The sequence below is a fragment of the Bufo bufo genome, chromosome 7, assembly GCF_905171765.1.
Source record: "Bufo bufo chromosome 7, aBufBuf1.1, whole genome shotgun sequence".
Classification (NCBI taxonomy): Eukaryota; Metazoa; Chordata; class Amphibia; order Anura; family Bufonidae; genus Bufo; species Bufo bufo.
The window spans coordinates 215,197,662-215,220,783 of record NC_053395.1 but is presented as its reverse complement, the minus strand read 5'-3'; the positions used below and the strand labels follow the sequence as shown (position 1 = coordinate 215,220,783).

The window sequence follows — 23,122 nt, the reverse complement described above, 5'->3', positions numbered from 1 at the left end:
AACTAAAAGACCATTTAAACATTCAAAACGCAAAGGCCTATCAATATGCCCAATTTAAACACTACTCACACGGGGATAAAGGTTCTAAACTGACATCCTCCCTTATTAAACAAAGGAAAGAGTCCATGTTCATACCCAATATCAAATCCAGTACTGGAAATATGCTGCATAAAACAGCTGACATTGCAGAAGAATTTCAAAAATTCTATAAGCAACTATACGGCCTGTCAGACCCTAATCACCCAGATCCATCAATACCAGAAGCAACAGACCTGTTTTTAAAAGGCCTCAATCTACCCCAGATAACCTCCCAAGAAAGTGACACATTATTAGAGCCAGTCACCGAACTAGAAGTGAAAAAGTTACTAGCCTCTATGCCCATGGGTAAAAGTCCTGGCCCAGATGGCTTCCCAGTGGGCTATTATAAAAAATTCTCAGATATATTAATACCCCACCTGGTAACGTGGTGCAATGCACTCCTAAATGGTGAAACCCTTCATAAACAATCACTGGAGGCCACGGTAACCATCCTCCCCAAACCGGGGAAAGATCCCCTTCTCTGCGGTAGTTTTAGGCCAATCTCGTTACTTAACGTAGATATAAAAATATGGGCCAAACTTCTGGCGACACGTCTGGGAAATCTACTTCCTAAACTTATCCACCCTGACCAATCTGGCTTTGTTCCAGGGAGGGAAGGGAATCATAATTCCTGTAGGTTAATCACAGCAATACAGTGGGCCAAAAAGAAAAACCTCCCCTTGGCGCTGCTCAGTGTGGATGCGGAGAAGGCCTTCGACCGGGTGAGCTGGGACTTTATGAGGAGGACTCTACTGAGGTTTGGAATCCCGACGAGATTTCAGGAGGCAGTCATGTCGTTGTACAAGGATCCGAGTGCTAGAATCAGGGTCAATGGCACATTGTCCCCATCCTTCCCTATTCGCAACGGGACACGTCAGGGCTGCCCCCTATCTCCTGCCTTATATATATTGGTCATGGAGACCCTTCTTCAGGCCATTAGAGACCATGTAAATATACGTGGTGTGAAAACAGAAAATGACGCCATAGAATACATTAACGTGGCATATGCTGACGATCTACTGATCATGGTTTCTAACCCGGTCGAGGCCTTCCCGCATCTTTTGACATTGTTTAAAGAGTATGGTAGGCTGTCAAACTACAAAATGAATTATACCAAGTCAGAAGCTTTAAACGTTAATGCTCCGGCGAGCTCCATAGCCATTTTGAAATCAAATACACCATTTAAATGGCAGTCCTCCTGTGTTTCCTATCTAGGAGTTAAGATTTCCGCCTGCACGGAAGATTTATTCCGGCTTAATTATACTCCCCTAATATCAGAGGTCCAAAACCTGCTCCAATCGCTACACCTCCCTTATTCCTCTTGGATGGGAAGGAAGAATATACTAAAAGCGTTTGTCCTCCCAAAAATTATGTACGTACTACAGATGTTGCCAATATTTTTACCTAACTCATATTTTACAAGGATTCGCAGGCTTTTTATGACTTACCTATGGGGCGGCAAGAAGGCTAGGGCTCCTCACCAGAGGCTGATACTGGGGCGTGGTCATGGAGGTATAGCACTGCCGGATGTCCAAACATATTACAGGGCTATTCACCTGAGGAGGTGGTTGCAGCTTTATTCCCCTGTCTACCGCACATTGGGCACGGAACTGGAACTAATGCAGCTCACCCAACCACAGAAAGCAGCACTATGGGGTCAGGCAAATGCATCACTCCATTCACATGTCCTCTTAAAGGGCACTAGCCTGGTCATTAAACAGCTCAACAAGACACATGGGCTCCTACAGAACCCCCCTAGTATAATGCCAGCAGATCTCATACCACACTCGATTCAGCCTCCAGGATCTCAGGTCTCACAGATTTGGCACAGATTAAGAGATTTCTCCACAGCTGACTTTATAGGAAAGGTAAACGGCACTTTACCGGATCAACATCCCCTTAGCTTAGCCTGGAGTACATTTAACTTTCTAGACCTAATAACTATAAAATCTGCTGGGAAACAACTAACTACTCAGAAGTCATGTGTAATGACCCCGACATGGTTTGAAAAATTAGCAACCCCCCCTTCCCCTCAACGCAAATTGATATCCACTATATATTTGGCCTTGATCTCACCACAACGTCGCATTACTCCACAATATGTCCACACCTGGGCTAATGACCTTAAGGTTACCTTTTCGGAGACAGATATTCTCCGTATGCACGCACACTCGCATGGCTTCTCCCGCTGCGTGAAGATCCAAGAGCACTCATATAAGGTCCTCACACAGTGGTACCTCACCCCTAAACAACTATTTCTTAGTGGTCTGAGTGATCATGACAGGTGTTGGAGGTGTGGGGAAGAGAGTGGCACTCTTCTACACATTTTTTGGTCCTGTTCTAAAATAAGAGGATACTGGGATGACGTCTCTCGGACCATTAATGAAATTCTAAACACTAACCTGACATTAACCCCAGAGTTGGTTCTTTTATGGCTTCCAACAAAAGAACTATCGCCATCAAGGAACAAACTTGTTATACACTTGATTCAAGCTGCCCGTCTACTTATCCCCCAAAAGTGGCTGAGTAAAGAACCCCCCACCACCTCTCAGTGGTTAAGCAAACTAGATCATGTTCATCGTATGGAAGAGCTAGCGGGCTGGGAACTTAGGGCACATGAGAAGCACAAAAAGCTATGGGCCCCATGGATTACATATAGATATGCGAATGGTACACCAACATCTTAAACAATTTTCAACAGACAAACAACTTTGAAAATGTCCCCGCAGACAGGAACGACACATTAGTGAGAATGGAGGGTGCTAAACCTTCTTCCTCCCTTTGGAATCATCAAAGGTTATCTTAACAGCCTCAGACCGTATCTGTCCAGTTCTAAGGACACCCCCCCCCCCATCCCCCATCCTCCCCCCCCCCTTTTTATATGTTTGTTTGACCTACCTACATCAGGTCACACACCAAATGTCAATTAGTTGGTTCTAGATGACCTTGCTCTGAAGACATGCACTTTATATATGTCATATGTATACTATGCACTATACTGTCAAAGTACGCTTTAGACTTGTCTGTAATAACTCTGATTTGTGCATCAATGTATGTAAACATCTCTTTTGATATGCTTTTCAATAAAAAGACAATTGACAAAGAATATAACTACTATAATACTGCCTCCTATATACAAGAATATAACTACTATAATACTGCTCCTATATACAAGAATATAACTACTGTAATACTGCTCCTATGTACAAGAATATAACTACTATAATACTACTCCTATGTACAAGAATATAACTACTATAATACTGCTCCTATGTACAAGAATATAACTACTATAATACTGCTCCTATGTACAAGAATATAACTACTATAATACTGCCTCCTATGTACAAGAATATAACTACTATAATACTGCTCCTATGTACAGGAATATAACTACTATAATACTGCTTCTATGTACAAGAATATAACTACTATAATTCTGCTCCTATGTACAAGAATATAATTACTATAATACTGCTCCTATGTACAGGAATATAACTACTATAATACTGCTCCTATGTACAAGAATATAACTACTATTATACTGCTCCTATGTACAAGAATATAACTACTATAATACTGCTCCTATGTACAAGAATATAACTACTATAATACTGCCCCTATGTACAAAAATATAACTACTATAATACTGCTCCTATGTACAAGAATATAACTACTATTATACTGCTCCTATGTACAAGAATATAACTACTATAATACTGCCCCTATGTACAAGAATATTACTACTATAATACTGCTCCTATGTACAAGAATATAACTACTATAATACTGCTCCTATGTACAAGAATATAACTACTATAATACTGCCTCCTATATACAAGAATATAACTACTATAATACTGCCTTCTATGTACAAGACTATAACTACTATAATACTGCTCCTATGTACAAGAATATAACTACTATAATACTACCTCCTATGTACAAGAATATAACTACTATAATACTGCCTCCTATGTACAAGAATATAACTACTATAATACTGCCTCCTATGTACAAGAATATAACTACTATAATACTGCTCCTATGTACAAGAATATAACTACTATAATACTGCTCCTATGTACAAGAATATAACTACTATAATACTGCTCCTATGTACAAGAATATAACTACTATAATACTGCTCCTATGTACAAGAATATAACTACTATAATACTGCTCCTATGTACAAGAATATAACTACTATAATACTGCTCCTATGTACAAGAATATAACTACTATAATACTGCTACTATGTACAAGAATATAACTACTATAATACTGTGCTGTACTTGATAAGCTGCAAGAAGGCCACGGCGCTCACAGGAGCGCTGGTGCCTTCTCACACTGCTGATTGGCGGGGGTCCCAGGTGTCAGACCCCCACCTATCAGATACTGATAACCTATCCAGAGGATAGGTCATCAGTATCAAATTCTCTGCAAACCCCTTTTAAGGACAAGAATGCACAGTAATTACTACAATGAATAAAACAGCTAGTGGTAATCTCTGTCTAATAATCTTAGTGTTTTTGTGTGTCACTCATCATTTTCCGTCTTTAGACTATGGAACTTGAATTATCCGTCTGACAGGTGCTCCCCGTCCCTCTCTTAGTTCTTCCTGGCAGTCAATCACAGTAAAGAGAACCCTTCCCTCTCGCCATTCCCTCTCATAATGACATCAGTGAGGGAAGACATAGCTAACCTCCTCCTACTGGCTTTTCTTGAACCATGGGATATAAGTTCATGAAATGAAAGGAGAAATATAAGATTTTTTACAGATGTGTAGCTTGTATAATTTGGGTTCCTCTGACCAGTTTATGTTCAGTTATAATTACATTTTATGTTTGTTTTTAGCCGTAGATAATCTGATATTTATTTTACCTTCAGGTTCTGAAAAAACTTAGAGCACATGTTCCATATTCAGTAGGACTTCTGCAATTCATGTCATATCTATTTCTATAGAGTTTTCAAAATATAACTTTCATTTTCTCCATTTACAAAAAATGCCTTTTCCTCCTCCTTTGACTCCACTACTGTAATAAACAGCTGCCGCCATTCATTACAGGCCCCAGTAAGTGCAGTAACATTATCGCCATCAGAAAGCCATAGAATGCTTTTACTGCAAAGAGCTGTTTCCAGAGAGGTGTTAGTAGTCTCTGCCGCCCTTGCAGGTCAGGGAGTAGAGAACACAGCGTGCTGACTTCAGTTATTACCCGTCACTCCGCAGCGCAAGTGACACTTCTATAAAGCTTCCAGCTCACAGAGGTACAATGTGCTCAGGCACTTTACAAGAGCAAATCAAATAGGAAGAAAAGATTAAAAAAAGAGAGAAAAGACCACTCAGGGACTTATTTCTACCGCACAAGACTCCATTACTCTAACATTTTCTGTTAAAAATAAATAAAAATAAAATAAAAAATAGCATATCAGACTAAATTAGCAAAGAAGGAATAATTAAAATACTTAAAGGAAACCAATTATATATATATATATATATATATATATATATATATATATATATATATATATACACGTGTATATCTGCTTATATTCTTTGTAGTTACAGAGTGATAAAATTTTGTCTACATGCAGCTACCACTAGGGGGAGCACAGTGCATACATATTTCTATAGAACCCATTTAGGGTACTTTCCCACTAGCGTTTTTCTTTTCCGGCGCTGAGTTCCGTCCTAGGGGCTCAAATCCAGAAAAGAACTGATCAGTTTTATCCTAATGCATTCTGAATGGAGAGCAATCCGTTCAGGATGCATCAGGATGTCTTCAGTTCAGTCTTTTTGACTGATCAGGCTTTTCAGAAATCCGTAGCATGTTGTATTTTTACCTCCGGACAAAAATCCTGAACACTTTGACTGAACGCCGACTCCGGCCTTTTTCCCATTGACTTGCATTAACACCGGATCCGGCGCCGTGTGTTCCGTCAAACCGGATCCGGCTTTTGCATGTTAAACCCGAAAAATGTGAAAAAAGAGTTAAAGTCCATAAAAGGCGGATCCGTTTTTTCCAATGCATTTTTTCATTGTGATCAAAATCCTGATCAGGATTCAAATGTAATCCGTTTTCAGACGTTTTTCCGGATCCGGCGGGCAGTTCCGATGTCGGAATTGAACGCCGGATTCAAACAACGCTAGTGTGAAAGTAGCCTTAGGCACATAAGAAATTCATATGCAGTAAGTTTCTGTGTTCCCCTAGTGGTCCTTGCAGGCAGTCAGAATTTTGTTATGTTTGGCTGTGTGCTGGGTTCTGAAAATCTGAAGTCAGGTTTCCAATAAGACAGTTCATGCTTCCTTTATTTGCTGTGATTTAAGGGACATGGCTTTTTAAAGGACCAGTCCAGAAGTCCCCCTAGACTGCATTTGCTTACGCGTGCTGTTCTCCTATTATGTGTTAAAAAGTTTATTCACCTTTCCCCCATTCCCTACAATCTCTGTCCATCCTGAACTTTCGGGCTCGTGAACATAACATGACTGCCGACTGCTGTGAGATGGGTTATATTTCTGCTTAAACATACCTGCTTCATTGAGATGTTACCTCTTTTTAGTATGAAGCCTACCAGACGATCAGCTGACCATGGCAGATGGCGCTCACCATAGTTTATTTTTCTAGACTGGCCTCTGCAGATGAAATGTGGTATTACACGCTGACCATTGACATAAATGATCTACCATGGAATATGTGAAGGGGCCTGGTCCACTTATAGCAGCTGTACCAAGTGGGAGACCAAATCTTTTATCCATGCTTTTTCCTTTTCGAGGATATTTCTACACTGCATAGTGACGAGATATCACTAGGACGCACCACTACTATATGATTAGTGGGAGTCCGACCTCTGGGATCAACACTTATACTGAGAATGATGGAACTGCAGTGCATCAGCTTCACTGTTCTCCGTGGACCGTTACACACTAGCCACCAGCTGTACAGCTCCAGTCAGGTGAATGGGACCAGTTGCTGTGTAGGGAAACATTAGAAGGATACGTAGCTCTGAATAAGCACCGCAGCCCCTTTATTCCCAGGGTCAGTGGGATCCCAGAAGTTGGATCACCACTGATTATAAAGCCATCCTAGAAATATACCATTACTTTACATTATAGAGAGCAAGTTAAATATTGAAAGCTGAACTTTGCAAAACAAATTATTTTATAGAATTTTAGAGATCATACAAATAGAAATGCAATACAATGGTTATGTCAATTTGCAATGTAGGCAATTTTTCTATTAGACAGTTTTCAAAAGGCGAATCTTATTGTGTTGTACTGAGTACAGGCTCTGCGGGGGTGGAGATTATCTCTATGATCCTTGCGTCATGCTCCACCCCCGAGGTTCTGCACTCAGCATGGCACAGTGGAATTTTATTTTACCCTTATTACTGGAGTCATGCAATGGGTTTGAGCTCCTGTGCGAAACTTGGAAGCTTCAGGAAATGATTGTAATCCTCATTTAGCAAGTAATTTCCCAGTTGCCTCAATGTTACTCTTTAGATTATAAAACATATTTGCTGGAAATAGGAATTTCACTTTGTTCCTTGTATGAAAATGTTCTTTTCCTTCTGTACTCGTCCAACAATGTAAAAAAAAATCATGAAGGCACCGGGGAAATCTCCGAAAAAAAATTAGCTGTGTGCATTGAGAAGGCCTAGGATACTTTATTACCAGCTCTGAGAGAGAATACAAATAAACGTGCGCTCGTTCACACCCGTAATAATATAGTGTGATTGTAAGCGAAGAAGAACAGAGCTGCCGCCTCATATCACAGCCCGAGTCACTGACCGGCCGGACAACCAGAAGACGAGCGCTTTAAATTGGTTTTATGCTGACAGAGCGACAAGCGGTTATTAATATTACAAGACACTGTTGGTTCTGCATTTATGGATGACTGAACTGAGTGATTTGGTCTCCAGCTGCAGCATAAGCAATATCTCCAGAATATATTGTACACATTCAGAATCAGGTAATTACATCAGTTTATCCTGGAATCCTCCCTACAGTGAACTTTACAGAGCAGACCCAAGGGTCCAATTTTAGAAAAATAAGTGGGTATTCACAAGACCGCAAACTGTGGATCCACAAAACACAGAGCCGTCCGTCTGCGTGCCGCGTCACACTGTGGACCTATTGACTTCAATGGGTCCGTGGTCAGCATGTTTCGGTAAAGTATAAGACGCATCCAATCTTTTGCAGGACAGCTGCATGGATGCGGAGGTACATGGAAGCTCTACGATAGATTGACAGACAGACAGATACTTAGATAGATAGATAGATATTAGATAGATTTAAAAAATGAACACTACGGCACTCCCAAAAGATAGCACCAGATAGCAACGTTTCAGTCCTCTCAATGGGACCTTTCTCAAGCAGTGACAAAGATACAATGGTGCCCAAGACAGGTATATATCCACCCTCATGATAATGAATAATCAAGAAACAATCAATACATAAATTGAATCAAATACATAATTTAATAATGCTTAATACCACCACTGTGTACAAAAAATTCAATATACATGATTCCCTTGTCAATAAAAATATAATGATATATGTTCATTCACTAAATAATCCCAATATATTCATAATTGATCAGAATTAAAAATGCAACACAAATGTGAACAACCAAGTGCATAATTAAAATCCTTATAGAATGGATGGGAAGAAGTACAAACCAGCATGGATCCAACCGGTGTATTTGGCGTTTCCTATTAGAGACTGCGCATGCCCAACAACCAATAATAGAGACGGCACCCGCTCTATAGTCACGTGACACAAAGTCACATGATCGCGCCGTCATACCATCGCTGGAGCGCATCGTGACACGCAAGTGGATACCTAGCACTACAATCACGTGATTGAAGATCACTGATGACCACAATGAACCGCCCGCTGCCCACGATGCATCCAACTGGCTACACAATAGTAAATGTATAATGTGTTGGAAAAATATGTACGGTATATCTCACCATCCAACTAGTCAATTAACACAAATAAAGAAAAATATTACATACAGGGGCAAAGAACAGAATGCTGGATCCACAATCATGGATCCTCACAAGGTTAGGCACGGCTTCCACCGTACCATAACCATGTTGGGAAGTCAACGCAAGTGCTTGGCATCTGCGTAAAAGAGACACCAAACAATATCGCGTTAAACCACTGATCCAATAAAAACGATAGAGTATTTATTGAAATATCAAATGTGCCAAAGACAATCAGTCTGTCACAACATACAACAATTACGGTGCATGGGGCAGTCTGATACCAGTCACCCCAAATGGTCACTATCGAAAATTCAGTAAACGACCATTATATGGAGTGTCATCGTCCATTCAACACTAGAGTTCATGATAATCCCAATCTTTTATAGATCAAGCATCCCATTCAAATCCCCCAACACTAAAATAAATCATATTTTTAATTAAAACACTAATGATGGAAAGAAAACTTAAAACATTCCAAAATATATATAAATATATGCCAGCTCAAAGAAATCTTATACTCTATAGAGAAAAATCCACGCAAGAAAGATGGTCCATGCTGGTTCCACTTGTTCTGTACTTCACATCCATTATCTATAAAAGATAAAAACATATTTAATTTCAAATAGAAATATATAAAAAGGCTTTATAGCACCAGAATTTCCACAAGATGAAATATAGGCTGAATGCAAAAAGACAGAGTTATTATACAAAAATCCAAAGTATTTAAATCTACATTTAAAGAGGACCTTTCATCAGTTTAGCCCTAGTCTAATTATGGTCTTACCGTATAGGGCGGCCCCCACTGATGCCATGGCACTTTTTTTTTTCCAAAGACCCCCCCCCCCCCGTTCGTCTGCTGTTGGCCACATTGATTTCGGCGCCTTATATTATAATGAGCCGACTCGGTTATACTAGGCGCAGACTCGCAGTTTCTTTGGGGGCTGTTCTCTTCTCCCTGGCTGTGAGTGCATCCAATCAGAGCGCACCTCTCTTAGCCAGGGAGGAGCTCATTCTCCCTGGCTAAGAGCGGTGCGCTCTGATTGGATGCGCTCACAGCCAGGGAGAAGAGAACAGCCCCCAAAGAAACTGCGAGTCTGCGCCTAGTATAACCGAATCGGCTCATTATAATATAAGGCGCCGAAATCAACGCGGTCAACCGCGGACGAACGGGGGGGCTCTTTGGAAAAAAAAAAAAAAAGTGCCATGGCATCAGTGGGGGCCGCCCTATACGGTAAGACCATAATTAGACTAGGGCTAAACTGATGAAAGGTCCTTTTTAACCCATTGGGTCTCAGAGTATTCAATAATGAAATCCAATGAATTTCATGTCTTTTCAGTGTCAAATTTCTATTACCACCTTTCTGAGAAATTGGAACATAATCCAATAGCATACACTTCAGATCACCTTCCTTGTGACCAAGCTCCACAAATTGCTTGGAAACCGGAAGGTTACATAGTTACATAGTTAATATGGTTGAAAAAAGACATAAGTCCATCAAATTCAACCAAGGGATAGGTGGGGATGCGACTCCCAGAAGTAATTGAGACTCAGATTTCTACACATTTTCATAAGCATTAATGTTGTTTACTTTTAAGAATTCGTCTAAACCCTTTTTAAAACTGTCCACTGTTCCTGCTGTGACCACGTCCTGAGGAGTCTATTCCACAGCTTCACAGTTCTTACAGTAAAGAAGCTTTGACGCTTCCAGAGACTGAACCCTTTCCTCTCCAGTCGGAGGCAGTGCCCCCTTGTCTTTTGAGGTGCATTTTACATGGAACAGTTTTTCACCGTATTTTTTGTATGGCCCATTTATATATTTGTGTAGGTTAATCATGTCCCCCCCTTAGACGTCTCTTCTCAAGATTTAATACATTATATTCTTTTAATCTATCTTCACAACTAAGACCCTCCAGGCCCCTTATCAGTTTAGTCGCTCTCCTTTGTATGTTTTCCAGCTGCAGTGCGTCCTTTCTATGTACTGGTGCCCAGAACTGGATTGCATATTCCAGATGAGGCCGCACCAACGCCATGTAAAGTGGTAATATTACATCCCTGCCCTGCGAGTCCATGCCTCGTTTAATGCATGACAATATCCTGGTGGCCTTAGAAGCAGTAATTTAATCTACCATCCACGAGGACACCCAAATCCTTCTCTATAAGTGACTCCCCCAGGGTTACATCACCTAGGACATATGAAGCACAGAGATTATTACTACCAAGATGCAGAACTTTACATTTGTCCACATTGAACCTCATTTGCCAAGTTGATGCCCAATCACTCAGAGTGTTCAAGTCAGCTTGTAGTTTGTAGACATCTTCCATAGACTGTACAGTTCTACACAGCTTAGTGTCATCTGCAAAAATAGAGATGGTGCTATTAATCCCGTCCTCAATATCAATAAATAAATTAAATAATAGAGGGCCCAGCACTGAACCATGGGGTACACCATTTATAACCTGGGACCATTCTGAATAGGAATCATTGACCACAACTCTCTGGACACGGTCCTTCAGCCAGTTTTCAATCCAATTACAAACTATACTTTCCAAGCCTATAGACCTTACTTTACCTATTAAACATCTATGAGGGACAGTATCAAAAGCCTTTGCAAAATCCAGAAACACTACATCCACAGCCACCGCTCTGTCCAGACTACTACTCACCTCCTCATAAAAACAAATCGGGTTAGTCTGACAAATTCTGTCCTTGGTAAACCCATGTTGGTTATCACTTATGATATTATTTACAGTCACATACTCCTGTATATAGTTCCTTAAGAGTCCTTCAAAGATTTTTCCCACAACAGAAGTTAAACTAACTGGTCTATAATTACCTGTGGAGGACCTTGATCCTTTTTGGAATATGGGCACCACGTTTGCCTTGCGGCAATCACTTGGCACTGTACCAGTACCTAGAGAATCTTTAAAAATTATAAACAGGGGCACATCAATGACTGAACTGAGCTCTTTAAGCACTCTTGGGTGTAATCCATCTGGACCCGGAGCCTTGTTCACATTTACCCTATTTAACTTATCTTGGACCATATCTACAGTTAGCCAATTGAGTATATCACTGGATGTACTAACAGCCCCGGCGCCACAGATATCAGCTCCTTTCTCTTCTTTTGTATATACAGAGCTAAAAAAAAACATTTAGTAACTCTGCCTTTTCCTTATCTTCAGTGACTACCCCCCCCCCCCCCTTTTACCATTATTTAGTGGACCTACCTGCTCAGACTTATTTTTTTTTTAGCATTTTAAATTTAAATACGTTTTGGGAATTTGTTTTGCTCTCCTTTGCTACCTGCTGTTCGTTTTGTATTTTTGCTACTTTTTACAGATTTTATTAAGCCCTTTGTAATCTTCAAACACTCCAGCTGACCCCTCAGATTTTTTGTCTTTTATTGCCCTTTTTACAGTAGCTGTAAGCCATGGGGGGTTTAATTTTAGCCTTTTATACTTGTTACCTAAAGGGATACATTTTTTAGTGCAATTACTCAAGCTCTCCCGTTTATCCTCTGTATTATTATGTGACCTGAAATGCTGCCCTCAACCCATGGAAATTAGCCTTTTTGAAATTCAGTGTCTTTGCTCTGTCTGACAGAGTTTGCTTCTTATAGTTTAGGGGGAATATAATTATATTGTGGTCACTATTACCTAGTGTTTATCGAACAGTAACATTACCAACAAGCTCTGCATCATTAGAAATTACCAGATCCAACAGAGCATCGCCCCTAGTGAGAGCTTCTGCAAACTGCCCCATAAAGTGGTCCTGCAGCAAGTTGAGGAATCTTCTCCCCTTTGCGGTTGAGGCAGAACCATGACCCCAGTCAATGTCTGGGAAGTTAAAATCTCCCATTATGACCACTGTACCAGCCTGTGCCGCCCGCTCTATTTGGTTATACAGTTGCGTTTCTATCTCCTCTGTGATGTTAGGAGGACTATAGATTACACCAAGTATTATATTTTCAGTGTTTATATCCCTTTAAACTTCCACCCATAAGGTTTCCACATCCTCACCATCTGCACCCACAATTGCCTCTTTCACACTTGTCTTCACATCACTCCTCACATACAGGCAAACACCACCACCTTTTCTATTGACCCTTTTTTTCCTAAATAGTGTAAAACTCTTAATATTAACAGCCCAGTCATGTGAAGAGTCCAGCCATGTCTCAGCCACACCAACTACATCTATGTGTTCTTCTAGTGCCATAGCCTCCAGCTCCCCCATTTTGCTAGCTAGACTTCTGGCATTTGTGAAAATAAATTTTAAATGACCATTACCCGTAAAGTGAATATCCGGGATTTTTGGGTTGCCTTGTTCGATGTTTGTATGTAACAGGTTCTTGTTACCAGCAGTTCTTTGTTTCATAAGTGTATTGTTATGCCCAGTCTTCTCCCTACTTTCCTCGCTAACCCAAGCCCCCACTAAATCCCCACTGTCCCCTTCTATATCCCACTCACTATCTACACTTACTACCACCTTATTAGTATTATCCCCCACCCTCCCCCCAGATCCTAGTTTAAAAGCTCCTCCAGCGATCAAACCATTTTTTTCCCCAGGGAAGTTGCACCCTCCTCATTGAGGTGCAGCCTGTCCCTATTGTAGAGCCTGTAACCGACCAAGAAGTCGGCCCAGTTCTCCATGAACCCAAACCCCTCCTTTCTGCACCAGCTTCTGAGCCACTTATTTAACTCCCTAAGCTCCCGTTGTCTCTGTAGTGACACTCGTGGCACTGGTAGTATTTCTGAAAACACTACCTTGGAGGTCCTGGACTTAAGCTTCTCCTAGTTCCCTAAAATCATTTTTAAGGACCTTCCATCTCCATCCGTTTTTTTCTGATAGTGTACCTATGCTGAAGTTTCACCTATATATAACATATTGCAGGGGCACCAAAGAATATAGACTACAAAAGTAGAATCACTTTAGTGTTTGATAGCCTATTTTTGAGAAGTAATTGGGTGCACAAATGTGCCACCCTTTTGTATGTAGCGACAATTTACACAACACAAACAAGGGAAACATCCCATTTTTTTACTGCGTAAGAAACTTTGTCCTAATTTTTTTTGTGGGCATATATCCGCATGTACAAGCCTATCTCAAGTTTTTAGGCCTCCTATATGACATGAAGGGGGGGGGGGATTTAAATTTTTGGATGTTATCATGTCCACTCCTTATAATTCGCCAATGTTTATTGATTATTGCCCTAATGGTGTGACTTTCCTCTCTATAAGTAGGAACCCTATTAAGGAGTTTTTTGACAGATTTTTTGTCAAAAAGTTCAGAACGATGTTTAGTACGAATAGTAGTTGAATGTGATTTTAACACTGATTTAGGAAATCCTCTGTTACAAAATGCAGCAAACATGTCATTAAGTGTCACATCCAATTGTTCATCATCACTGACAATCAGCTTAGCCCGTAAAAATTGGCTCAATGGAAGAGACTTAATCATAGCCCTTGGATGGGCACTATCATAACTCAACAATGTATTCTTGTCAGTTGGTTTAACATAGACATCTGTAGATAGATGTCCATTTTGTAATCTAATTTTAGTGTCCAAAAAGTTAATCTCCTCCATTGAATAATTCAAGGTAAACTTAATGTCAGCATCAATAGTATTAAGAAAAGAAAAAAAAAAAGATAAAAGCTGATGTTCTGTCCCAATCCAAATCAGAAAAATGTCATCTATGTATCTCCACCACCTCAACACATGGTCAAAGTGGTGTGACACATAGATGAATGCCTCCTCCAAGAAGTAGACCGCCATGTTTGCATACGTCGGCTCCATGTTAGACCCCATGGCTGTCCCCTTCATTTGCATAAAGAAGTAATCTCCAAACCAAAAATAATTACATGTCAACACTATGTGTCAAAGGTTCAGGATAAAATCCTGACAACCTATAGAAAAGTCAGACTTTGTCAATGCTCTTCTCACAACGTTAATACCAGAAGAATGTCTAATTGATGTATATAAGCTTACAACATCAAAAGAAGCCAATATCGCATTAGATGGAATATTTATCTCATAAAGTAAAAAAAAATAAAAAATCTGTAGAGTCCTGAATATAAGACCTAGCTGAAATAGCGTAAGTACGTAAAACCTTGTCAAGGAAGATAGGGATGTTACCTAATAGAGACCCCTTGCCGGATACTATTGGTCTGCCTGGTAGATTATCGAGATCTTTATGTATATTCGTCAATAAATATAATATTGGAGTAGTTGGATGAGAAACAGTGAGAAACTTTTTCAATTTAGTATCAGTATAACCTGCTTGAAGGGCTTCACCTAAGATATGATAAAAAAAAAATCTCAATATACCATTTGGGATCACCATTCAATTGTTGATAAACCGAATGGTCTTCCAACAGTCGATGTGCTTCAGCTATATATTTTTGACTGTCCATGACCACAACCGCACCACCCTTGTCAGCAGGTTTAATGGTGAGGCTGTGGTCTTGGACTAACTCATGTAACGCCTGCCATTCAAATTGAGATACAGTGAGATGGCAAAATTGTTTCTCTCTCTTGGTCTTTAAACTATGTACGTCTCTCAGTACTGTTTCTATGAAGAGATCAATAGCTCGTGATGAAAGAGGGGGAATAAAATCACTTTTGTTAAACAAATCAAAAGCAGCCAATGGCGGGCGGGGACGAGCCTCCCTAGCTTCGCGGGTGACGCTAGGGAGGCTCGTCCCCGTCTGCCATTGGCTGCCCCCCCCCACCCCTCGACACCGGATGTTTTCATCCGCGCACATATCTATATCTATCTATTTATCTATCTATCCTACTATCCTACTATCTAATATCTATCTAATATCTATCTATCCCTAGTTCAGCACACAGTAGTGAATACAGCTCTGCTCCTGAGGACCTCTGTATTAGGTACAGTATATTTATGTACAGTAGGTTGTGATAGTGACCAGTGATGAGACCATTAGGACCACCTTACCCTCAGTCTGTCTTTATGGGAAATGATTGAAGCCCCATTATTTATTGAGGATTTGTCTGCTCTCTTTGCAGGGTACATTGAGGAACGCTGTGAAAGTCCTTGTCCGTTTGACTGTAAGCTGAGCGACTGGTCCTCCTGGTCCTCGTGCAGCGCCTCGTGTGGAACCGGAGTGAAATTTCGATCTAAGTTTTTAAAAGAAAAACCTTATAATGGGGGGCGGCCCTGTCCAAAACTGAACCTTAAAAATCAGGTGAGTGGTGACAAGGACAATCATATTTAGTTCTGTTCTAAACCGGGCCATGGGTCTTCTGTTTCTTTATGAGGGTTTTCTGTCATTTGGTGCACAGAATGCCAGATGTACATCGGATATATCACATCTGGACATTTATGGTATCTTTACTCTTGTGCCATTAATAAAGTCTAGCTAAGGCCTTATTCACACGTCCGTTGTTTCTTTCCTGATCTGTTCCGTTTTTTGCTGAACAGATCTGGACCAGATCTGGACCAATTCATTTTCAATGGGTCGTGAAAAAAAACGGACAGCTCAATGTCTGATTTTTTTTCAGGACCCATTGAAAATGAATGGGTCCAGATCTGGTCCAGATCTGTTCAGCAAAAAACGGAACAGATTAGGAAAGAAACAACGGACGTGTGAATGGACCCTTAGAGTATTCTGGTTGTAAGACATTATTCCCTGTCCATAGGAGAGGCGATATCTATTAGATCTTTGGAAATCCTACCGCAGGGAACCCCACTGATCATGAGAACAGGGAACACGTACGCCTCTGGCCCCCTAGAAGGAATGGGTGGGCATGTGCACTGACGCTCCATCTCTACGGAAGTCCTGGACATAGTACAGCGCTTTACTCTCTCCGGACTCCCATAGAGATAACTGGAGCCTCAGTGCTCAGGCCCGACCTGCCACTCATATCCATCTGTCTGTCCATCTCATATCTATCTGTCTGTCTATCTCATATCTATCTGTCTGTCTCATATCTTTTCTTACACGCAATCTCTTGGTCTACCTCCTGTCTGTCTAGTTTTCTCCTATCTCTTATCTACATACGTTTGGTCTCTTCACCATAATTAATCTGCAATTATTATTTCTTCCATCTTGTGAGGACTTTTATAATTTCATCATCTGTAATATTACATTATTGCCTTTGCACGTTGTCACAGTCAGGATTCTTAACTAGGTTATGTACGGAGACGGGGCCAAGATTACACTTCACAGACATAATGAATTTCATTTGTAGCCGTCCTCACCAGATGTTGTAGATGTGTAATAACTCCATTATCTCGGCCACAAATGAGGTTATCAGGCGGGGGGTAAATATACACACCCCGAGCCACGCTGCAATGCTGCGCACTACATATATATTTAATGGTATTAGAATATGAAAGCAGTGGGAAGCCATCATTACTAGGCCTCAGAGCTGCAGACATGAGACGAGAGAGACCCAGGTGATTGAAATCGTATCAATGGTGTGGAGTTACTTTCAATAAACATGTCAGAATGATGGTTAATCTATCATTATGGGGTACAAGAGGATGGATGTGTGAAATATTCAATTACAGCCACTAATGTCATATTAGACAGAGGTCATGTGGCCTGCGGTGAGGTTTACAAATGAGCAAATACTCGCTACCCAGCAGGCGAATCTGTCCGATTATATGATAATTTACAATAATCTAGCATAGCGGTGTTTATCCTATAATAATTACTGTATATCCGAACTGACCCCATAATAATTATATGAGAACTGACCCCATAATAATTATATGAGAACTGACCCCATAATAATTATATGAGAACTGACCCCATAATAATTATATCAGAACTGGCCCCATAATAATTATATCAGAACTGACCCCATAATAATTATATGAGAACTGACCCCATAATAATTATATGAGAACTAACCCCATAATAATTATATCAGAACTGACCCCATAATAATTATATGAGAACTGACCCCATAATAATTATATCAGAACTGACCCCATAATAATTATATGAGAACTGACCCCATAATAATTATATCAGAACTGACCCCATAATAATTATATCAGAACTGACCCCATAATAATTATATCAGAACTGACCCCATAATAATTATATGAGAACTGACCCCATAATAATTATATGAGAACTGACCCCATAATAATATCAGAACTGACCCCATAATAATTATATGAGAACTGACCCCATAATAATTATATGAGAACTGACCCCATAATAATTATATGAGAACTGACCCCATAATAATTATATGAGAACTGACCCCATAATAATTATATGAGAACTGACCCCATAATAATTATATGAGAACTGACCCCATAATAATTATATCAGAACTGACCCCATAATAATTATATCAGAACTGACCCCATAATAATTATATCAGAACTGACCCCATAATAATTATATAAGAACTGACCCCATAATAATTATATCAGAACTGACCCCATAATAATTATATCAGAACTGACCCCATAATAATATCAGAACTGACCCCATAATAATATCAGAACTGACCCCATAATAATTATATCAGAACTGACCCCATAATAATTATATGAGAACTGACCCCATAATAATTATATGAGAACTGACCCCATAATAATTATATCAGAACTGACCCCATAATAATTATATGAGAACTGACCCCATAATAATTATATCAGAACTGACCCCATAATAATTATATCAGAACTGACCCCATAATAATTATATGAGAACTGACCCCATAATAATTATATCAGAACTGACCCCATAATAATTATATCAGAACTGACCCCATAATAATTATATCAGAACTGACCCCATAATAAATATATCAGAACTGACCCCATAATAATTATATGAGAACTGACCCCATAATAATTATATCAGAACTGACCCCATAATAATTATATGAGAACTGACCCCATAATAATTATATGAGAACTGACCCCATAATAATTATATCAGAACTGACCCCATAATAATTATATCAGAACTGACCCCATAATAATTATATCAGAACTGACCCCATAATAATATCAGAACTGACCCCCTAATAATTATATCAGAACTGACCCCATAATAATTATATCAGAACTGACCCCATAATAATTATATCAGAACTGACCCCATAATAATTATATAAGAACTGACCCCATAATAATTATATCAGAACTGACCCCATAATAATTATATCAGAACTGACCCCATAATAATTATATGAGAACTGGCCCCATAATAATTATATGAGAACTGACCCCATAATAATTATATCAGAACTGACCCCATAATAATTATATCAGAACTGACCCCATAATAATTATATGAGAACTGACCCCGTAATAATTATATCAGAACTGACCCCATAATAATTATATCAGAACTGACCCCATAATAATTATATCAGAACTGACCCCATAATAATTATATCAGAACTGACCCCATAATAATTATATCAGATCTGACCTCCCTTAAAAAATAATATATATATATATAACAAATATGACATTTCAGAGATTTTCTGTAGTCCAAACGCCTCCGGCCCCACAGGCAAGGACTAAACTTTTATCAATATCCCCTCTTTTCTCTTTGTGTTTTCTTTGGAGTCGGTTTTTATTCTCACGCAGTCTGGATGAGCAGACAGAAGACTGAAATCAATTAAAAGTAGCCGAGTATCTGTAGTAACCAGCGTGGAACAGGCTTTGATTATTATTATTTTTTTTGGGGCACTTTCACTTTTATTCTGGGATAATAAATGTAGAAAACATGTCCGTTCCGCCATGGAATTACAAAGCTTCTTGCTATTTGTCAGATCCAGAGCTGTAATGATGCTCTATTATACCATTTATACAGTAATCATGATAAATGTGCGCTCGACATGACAAATTGCTGCAGAGACGGTTTGGCTAATTAGGAAGCAGTACAATGTGCTGAGTGCAAAAACAATGCAGTTACCTGGTCATAGAGCATAGAAGAGGATGGGTAATGGCATCCGTGGAGAAGAATTCTTCTCTATGGACAATGTAAAGCTGTGGAGGTCTCCGTCCACGTCTAGGAAGGGGCACAAGGATTGGGAAGAGTGACAATTACACACACGACTGCCTATTATCTGGGTGAGATAGAGCGAGAACCAATGATGGAACAGCTTAATGTTCCGAGCACACAAGCCACACAGAATTAGAGGGCAAGTGAAGGTTCACGTGGGGGCCCATGGCATGGCGTATCAGCTCAACTTGGCCCCATGCTTCTTTCTTATTGACAGTTTAAAACATGGAGGTTTCTAGCAGTCCATTGTGAAGGCCACCAAGGATCGTGAACAACGCCCAGGCCATCCTACAATCAAGACATCATAGGGCATGTACCAATAAGGGAGCAGTCATAGAGCCATAGAGGAAGCGTAATCCACCGATACAGGGGGCCAAGGTAACACACACCATAGATTGGCTGCTATGGGAGCATGGAGGGCTCTACTGTTCTTCTCCATGGGCAGTGAAGGTCTCTGTCCATCCACAGGAAGGACCACCAAGCCACGAACCCACCAAGAGTTCTGGAAAGAAGGTCAAGGGGGGATGTGGAGAGTGACCAAGCCCCAGACCCTTCCATTACCAGTACATCATGGGGTATGAATCAGTTAGGAAACAGTATGATGTTCTAAATGCAAAAGTAACAGAGTCATCTGGTGATGAGAGGAAGGCTAATATTCTGATACCAGGGACATGCATACTTGCATTGGTGTGGCACACCTGGATGCTATGGGGCCCGTGGAGAGGAGCCCTGATCCTTTGTTGTCAAGTGAGATATTCCGTGATGGCCGCCTGCAGGTATTAAAAGAACATGGCCGGCTCGTTGGGGCTTGAACCAACACTTATTGAAAAAAGTAGTTTAGACTGAGACCCCCCTTTAGCTGATCATAAATGAGCTGCTCTGGTCAGTGATCACAGTAGTTACATTGTAACACCATTGAGACTGTTATACACATTGTAACAACATTGTAACAATATCACAAGTGTTTTAATCAGCTTTAGGGCTCTTTCACACTTGCGTTCTTGTCTTCCGGCATAGAGTTCCGTCGTCGGGGCTCTATGCCGGAAGAATCCTGATCAGGATTATCCCAATGCATTCTGAATGGAGAGAAATCTGTTCAGGATGCATCAGGATGTCTTCAGTTCCGGAACGGAACGTTTTTTTGCCGGAGAAAATACCGCAGCATGCTGCGCTTTTTGCTCCAGCCAAAAATCCTGAAGACTTGCCGCAAGGCCGGATCCGGAATTAATCCCCATTGAAAGGCATTGATCCGGATCCGGCCTTAAGCTAAACGTCGTTTCGGCGCATTGCCGCATCCGACGTTTAGCTTTTTCTGAATGGTTACCATGGCTGCCGGGATGCTAAAGTCCTGGCAGCCATGGTAAAGTGTAGTGGGGAGCAGCATACTTACCGTCCGTGCGGCTCCCGGGGCGCTCCAGAGTGACGTCAGGGCGCCCCACGCGCATGGATCACGTGATCGCATGGCACGTCATCCATGCGCATGGGGCGCTCTGACGTCATTCTGGAGCGGCCCGGGAGCCGCGCGGACTGTAAGTATACCGCTCCCCCGCTCCTACTATGGCAACCAGGACTTTAATAGCGTCCTGGCTGCCATAGTAACACTGAAAGCATTTTGAAGACGGTTCCGTCTTCAAATGCTTTCAGTACACTTGCCTTTTTCCGGATCCGGCGTGTAATTCCGGCAAGTGGAGTACACGCCGGATCCGGACAACGCAAGTGTGAAAGAGGCCTAAGAGAGCCTTTGTCAGCAGGATCGACCATATTTAACATTCAGAGAAAGGTGTCATTTTAATCAGCATGGTCAACCCGACTAGGCAGTATGCCTGGTTTAATAGGGTTGATCATGCTTACAGAGGCTCCTTAAAGAGATAATCCAGGTTTAGTAAATACAGGTTATTGTTAATATATTGTTTATACCTTTTGTGTATCAATTTCTTGTAGTTTTCAAGATCTCTGCTTCCTGTCACTTAATAGAGGACAGGTGTGTTGTGTGAAATGTAAAGGAAAACTCCATCCAAAAGCGTGAAAATGTTGGTTGCCATTCTGAGTGTTTCTTTATACTTGTAGATTTTTTTAAAATGTTCCTTTCTCGTTGCATCTGGATTCCTGATAGTCAGAGTTACATGCAGTTTAGCGATTCCTTTAAGGGGAGACATATCCAGGCGCTCGCTGATATTTCTGAGCCGGTGTTTTCTCATGAGGTCACAGTCTATGTGATGTTGATAAGCTTATGGATGACCCCTGTGTTCAGTCGAGGCTGCAGCACAATACAATTACTGCGGCAGTACATCGCTGCCAGGAATAATTAGTGGCTAATGATAGATTTCAGCTCTTTATAGTAATTCTGCTGCTTGTACGGTGAAAGGAGCAGAGAATGTCCTGTACACTGATCCTGACCATGCTCTGCATGAGCATCTGAACATCCACTGCTAAACCGGTGAACCACATGCACACGAACGTTGTTTGTTTCAGTGTCCGTTAAGTTTTTTTTGCGGATAGGATGTGGACCCATTCATTTCAATGGGTCTTCAAAAAACGCGGACAGCACACAGTGCTGTCTGCACCAGTATGTCCGTTCCGTTGCCCCGCAAAAGAAAAAATAGTGCATGTCCTATTTTTTTCTAGTTTGCGGACAAGGAGAGGCATTATTACAATGGATCCGCAAAAAAAAGGATCTGCAAAAAAACGGATGCCATACGGAACGTCATCCATTTTTTTTGCGGACCGCAAAACACATACGGTCGTGTGCATGTAGCCTTAGCATTTTGCGGAACGGAATTGCGGACCCATTAATTTCTATGGGGCAGCACTATGTGCTGCCCGGATCCGGAATTGCGGATCCGCACTTCCGGGTCTGCAATTCCGATCCCGAAAAAAATAGAACACGTCCTATTCTTGTCCACAATTGCGGACAAGAATAGGCATTTTCTATTAAGTGCCAGCGATGTGCGGTCCGCAAAATGCAGAACGCACATCGCCAATGTCCGTGTTTTGCGGATCTGCACTTCCGCATCTGTGCTTCTGTTTCCGCCAAAAAAACAAACC

At 40.7% G+C, this 23,122-nt stretch overlaps 1 protein-coding gene across 1 annotated transcript in view; it reads left to right on the top strand.

Moving 5' to 3' along the window:
• The window catches only part of THSD7B (thrombospondin type 1 domain containing 7B), a 594,761-nt gene that overhangs the window by 445,876 nt on the left and 125,763 nt on the right, over positions 1 to 23,122 (top strand). Inside the window, 1 exon segment of the mRNA XM_040440450.1 lies at positions 16,098 to 16,276. Within this exon segment, the coding sequence (XP_040296384.1) occupies positions 16,098 to 16,276 (179 nt within the window).